This window comes from Vombatus ursinus, unplaced genomic scaffold (assembly GCF_900497805.2).
Source record: "Vombatus ursinus unplaced genomic scaffold, bare-nosed wombat genome assembly UNPS02015255.1, whole genome shotgun sequence".
Taxonomy (NCBI): Eukaryota; Metazoa; Chordata; class Mammalia; order Diprotodontia; family Vombatidae; genus Vombatus; species Vombatus ursinus.
In genome coordinates, this window is record NW_020955033.1 from 1,928,994 (window position 1) to 1,934,529 (window position 5,536).

The window sequence follows — 5,536 nt, forward strand, 5'->3', positions numbered from 1 at the left end:
ATCTATCCTCTCTCCTTCTACCCATGCCAGTTTGCCCCTCCTTAGAAAACCTGCTGACCCCCTGTTCCTGGGAGCTCATCATATTAATGCTAGACATTAGTGTGGCCCCACTTGATAGACTCAACTCACTACATCTCTGATGGAAATCTCAAGCTGAAGAGGTCCACCAGCTTTAGCCACTCTAGTAGCAGGCATGACAGATATGCACAACCATAACTCTCTCTTAAAGAGAAGACATATTATAGTCTCAAACACATTTGGAATTTGTTTCTTATGTCCTCAGAGAAACACCCATGATAGTCTATTTTAATTCCTAGGTCTTTGTGCATAATTAGAAGTCAGAGTCAAGGTAAGGAATCACAGATATACATTTCCTATAGTGTGTGAAGAAAGTGGGCTAAGTGATAGAAGGAGAATATAAGCACATTGAGGGTAGAAGCTGTGACTGTGTTGCATTTACTGGACACCAAATCAGCACAGAAAAAAATATTGCTTTTGTAGAGCAGTCCAGAGTATAGCGGGCATCAAAAATTTTCCTTTATGAAAATTTTCTAAGGAAAGAGTTTTTATACATTGCTCTGAAAATTAAGCATGTTAGGAATTTTTTGTAATTGACAACATGATATAGTAGAAAAAGTACTCTAAAAAATAGTCAGAAGACCTAGGTTTGAATTCTGGCTCTCATATTTACTATCTGCGTGAATCTAGGCAACTCATCAAACTAAGATTAGTAATGAACACTGAGATTGCATTTGGAGGTACAGCATCTAGGAACAGGGAGTTAATAATTTCATTATCTTGGTTCTCCCAAGGTCAGATGACAAGTGGAGTTTTGTATTAAGTTCTCGATAACACATTTTGGGAAGGTTATGAATATGCTGGTGAGCAACCACAATGATGAATATGCCTCTAGTTAATGCTAAATGAGGATAGATTCAAGAAACTGTGGGTGTTTAACTTGGAAAATAAATGGCCTGAGACTTGATAGGCATCCTCAGGTGTCTGAAGGACTGTCACATGCAAGGAGGATTATACTGTTTGGTCTAAGAGCAACTAGTGGGTATTTCTGAGACAGATTAAGACTTGGTGAGAGGGAAAAAAATCTTCCTAACAATAAGAGTTTTACAAGAGTGGCACAGCCTACTTTGAGTGGTGTAAGCTTCTCTCTCCCTGGAGGTTTGTTTGTTTGTTTGTTTGTTTTGTTTTTTGGCTAGTCAATGGGGTTAAGTGACTTGCCCATGGTCACACAGCTAGTGAGTGTTTTGTGTCTGAGGTTGGATTTGAACTTAGGTCCTCCTAAGTCCAGGGCCAGTTCTCTATCCACTGCACCACCTAGCTGCACCTACCTAGAGGTTTTTAAATGAAGGCTGGATGACCACTTGGGTAAGAGGTAGCATATAGAGAGTGCTTGCTTAGGTGCAGGGTAGACTCATTGGCCTCTGAGAACGTATGATTCTGGGCTTAAATTCTCTGAATTTCAGATTCATCTGCAAAATGGTGGGGATAATAATAGTTATTTGCTTATATATATATGCATGTTACCTGATAATAATATTTCTTCAGGATGTTAGGAAAGAGCTTCTTTAATCATTATAACAAGTTATTATATATTTAAATTTATGTATTTTCAGAACTCATAGACTTTCAACTACTAAACTCTTTAAAGTACCCTTTATTAATATGATTGGCAGCTAGATGGTACAGTGGATAGGGTACTGGACCTGGAGTCAGGAAGACCTAAGTTTAAATCTGGCCTCAGACACTTACTAACTGTATAATCTTGGGCAAGTCACTTAACCCTGTTTGTCTCAGTTCCTCATTTTTAAAATAAGCTGGAGAAGGAAATGACAAACCACTCCAATATCTTTGCCAAGAAAACCCCAAATGGGGTCACAAAGGGTCAGATATGACTAAAAAATTACTGAACAATAATAATAATTACTACAAAGATTCATATACTTGCACTGGAGTCTTACAACTGTGACTCATCATGGCATGGCTATGATTGTACCAAAGGTTATGACAGTAGGTCTAGAACTCAGTTCAACTACTCAGCTGGAATGTCTTCAGGTCTGGGCTTTGTGATGGATTTGTGTGTCTGCTGTCTGAGTACTCAACTAGACAGGCTCGGAGGAGATCATTAATGAATAATGGCCAACAGGTGATTAATTTTCTTGGTTTCAGAAACTCATAAAAATAATCTGCTGAGGCATGGGAAAGGGTTAGTCATTCAAAAAGCACTTATTAACTGACTAGAAGGTCAGAGACAGCTTGATGTAGTGGGTAGAGAGCTAGCCTGGGAACCAGAAAGTCCTGGGTTCAAGTACTATTTCTGACACATATTGACTGAGTCACCTTGGGTAAACCACTTAAACTCTTGGTGCTCTAGGAAACTTTGTTCTCAAGTTGCAGAGAAGGTATTAATCTGTACTGGTATAGGGGGTTCCCTAAATCAACAAAATCACTGGTTCAGTCCCTTTCCCAAACCCCTGTATGCGTGAGATATAGAAATACAAAAGTGAGATAACCCTTTCCCTCAAGGGGCTGCAGTAGGATAAAAAAAAATGTTTACAGATAAGTAAATACAGGAGATATACAAAACAAATAGAAAATGATTTCAAGGAGATCACCAGCAACTGAAGGTTTCAGGAAGGATCTCTTCGAAGAGGTGACATTTGAGTTCAACTTTAGGAGTTCCAAGAGATAGAGGTAATGAGGAAGAGCATTTCAAGCATGTGGGACAGTCTGTTGTATGGGAGGGGGAATGTATTTCAGCCTAAAAAGGTAGGCTGGAGCCAATTCTGAAGGGCTTTAAATGCCAACTAGAGGACTTTGTATTTATTTGAGACCAGAAGTTCTTAATCTGGGGTTTGTGAACCTAAATATTTGAGTGGGAAAAAGCAATTTCCTTTCACAATTAGATGAGATTATTCCATTTTCTTCCACTTTTTTTATAGTTTTTTATGTTAAAGCATATTTTTTGTTATTCAATCGTGTCTGACTCTTTGTGACCCCATTTTGAGGTTTTCTTGGCAAAGATACTGGAGCGGTTTGCCATTTCCTTCCTCAGCTCATTTTTTAGGTGAAGAAAGGCAAACAGAATTAAGTGACTTGCTTGGGGTCACCCAATTAGTAAGTGTCTGAGGTTGGATTTGAACTTAGGAAGATGAATCTTCCTGACTTCAGGCCTGGCACTCTATCCATTGGGCCACATCTCTTTAGAAGCTAAAAATTACCATTTACTCTATTGCATTTTCATCTCCTACCTTTGACTTGTTTCTGAATCAACAGAAGGGATTGCCTGTAAAACATTTATCCTTATTAGTATTCATAATAATTTCATGCTTTGTAATTTGTGGGATGAGTTATAGCATTCTGAACACAACATGCTTTACTTTCATTGTGAGTTATTCATTGTGGAAGGCATTTTAATATTTTTAGGAAACATTTTTATGCTTTTTATGGAACAGAATTTTCTTATGTCAGAAAAAAAATCATTCCATGACATAATTATTCACAATTCCTTTGCCCATTAGTAAGATTCTGTTTTGAAAATGTAAAGAAAAGAGTCCCTCTCTGTACTATCTCAACTGTTTTCTCATACACCAAAGGAAAAGGAGTGAACAGATAGGGCTGAGAAAGGAGGGAGCTAGACAAACAGTCTCTGAATGTAACCTTAATAAGGTTAGGACTAGGTTTCTGCTTCTTCCAATATTGAACCAAATCTATTTAACCAAAATGAAACAGAGAAATGGAAGTAATTTTCTAAGTTAAAAGAAGAAAATTCACCAAAGCCTTCTTTTTATGTACTTCAGTATAAAGTAAAAATAAAATTTTGCAACCATTATTCAGATAATTTCCTAAAATTTGAGTTAAGTCAAAATTATTTTGTCTGCATTTTAGGCAACAGCCCAAATATATCATTTGGGACCCTAGTTACTGAAAATTATTTTATAAAAATTATTTTATAAAAAATGTATGCAAGTCATCAGTGAAAAGTTAGCTTCTTTTTGGAGTCTTTTTTTTCCCCTTCAGATGAGAAGCTTGAACTGAGTGTCTTCTTTCTCAAAGCTGGGAACCAGAAAACCAGGATCTTTCTTCTTTAAACTCTCAACTACTTCTCTCCTTATTCAGGTGAAGAACATTAGTCTTCACTAATAAGGAGAGTCTCATACAAGTGGGCTTTGAGATATAGGTTACATTTATATTTAGTTCATTACCAGATTTCTTGTAGCCCAATCAAATTTCTTTCATATTTGTGAGTCTTTATAAAGTTTCATAGCAGGGTTCAAAGTTTTGTTATTTAGCACAACTGCATATTATCTTATGTTGTCAGTGGTTTAAAAATCGGAAAAAAATACTTAAAAGAACTTTATAAAGGCTATTTTCCATTAGAAAAATATCACTTCAGTTACATGTGAAAATTAACAAAGAAAAATCCATTTTTAGTCATTAGAAATCTTGTATATTCCAAGAAAATGAACAAGGTTTATTAATCTTATATATTGACTTACATTGTAACTAAAATACATTATCTAACCTGTGTGTAATTGGCTATTTGGTACTTTTGGTCTCTCCTGAAAGGTAATTGCCTTTATAGGGTGTAGTTTTTATTTGTACTTTGTTTGCCCATTTTGCTTGATAATATCTTAGCATAATTCATTTATGAAAATACAAAGGCTAGTGGGAACATTTTAAATAATTGTAACCATGTATCTATAATAATTTATGGGATGTTCTAATCTTCTCTTTATTATTTTTTTCTGTTATTTCTTCTAGATATAGATGCCATTGAATGCTCTTTGCAGTTCCCAGATGTTGATTATTCCTGGTGGGATCTCTTCATGAAAATCTGCGTCTTTGTTTTTGCATTTGTGATTCCAGTTCTCATCATCATTGTTTGCTACACTTTGATGATCTTACGCTTAAAGAGTGTGAGGCTACTTTCTGGCTCTCGAGAGAAAGATCGCAACCTCCGCCGAATCACCAGGCTTGTTCTGGTGGTGGTGGCAGTCTTTATCATTTGTTGGACCCCTATTCACATATTTGTACTGGTAGAGGCCCTAGGGAGCACCTCCCATAGCACAGCAGTCCTTTCTAGCTATTATTTCTGCATTGCCTTAGGGTACACCAATAGCAGCTTAAATCCCATTCTATATGCTTTCTTGGATGAAAACTTCAAGAGGTGTTTTAGGGACTTTTGTTTCCCATTTAAGGCCAGGATGGAGAGACAGAGCACTACTAGAGTCCAAAACACAGTTCAGGACACTCCCTACATGAGAGAGGTTGATGGGATAAATAAACCTGTATGACTAGTCGTGGAAATGTCGTCCTATAGTTCTCCAGGAAGAGAGGAGTTCAATGATCTAGGATTAACTCAGATTACCACAGCAGTCTGAGCCTGGAAACATAGAATTTTATTTTTGGAAAGACTTTTAGAAGTTCTTATGTTGTGCAGTCATGGCAAGAGCAAGCTGCTATGGCAGTCAAGCTCAGTTGACACCAAGTTTAAGACAGGGTTTGAGGACAAAAAAAA

At 36.8% G+C, this 5,536-nt stretch overlaps 1 protein-coding gene across 1 annotated transcript in view; it reads left to right on the plus strand.

Annotated features, from left to right (window-relative positions):
* LOC114031884 (kappa-type opioid receptor) overlaps positions 1–5,312 on the plus strand; it is a 29,534-nt gene extending 24,222 nt beyond the window's left edge. Inside the window, exon 4 of the mRNA XM_027847076.1 lies at positions 4,780–5,312. Within this exon, the coding sequence (XP_027702877.1) occupies positions 4,780–5,312 (533 nt within the window). The remainder of the gene's footprint in view (positions 1–4,779) is intronic.
* The last annotated feature ends 224 nt before the right edge of the window (positions 5,313–5,536 follow it).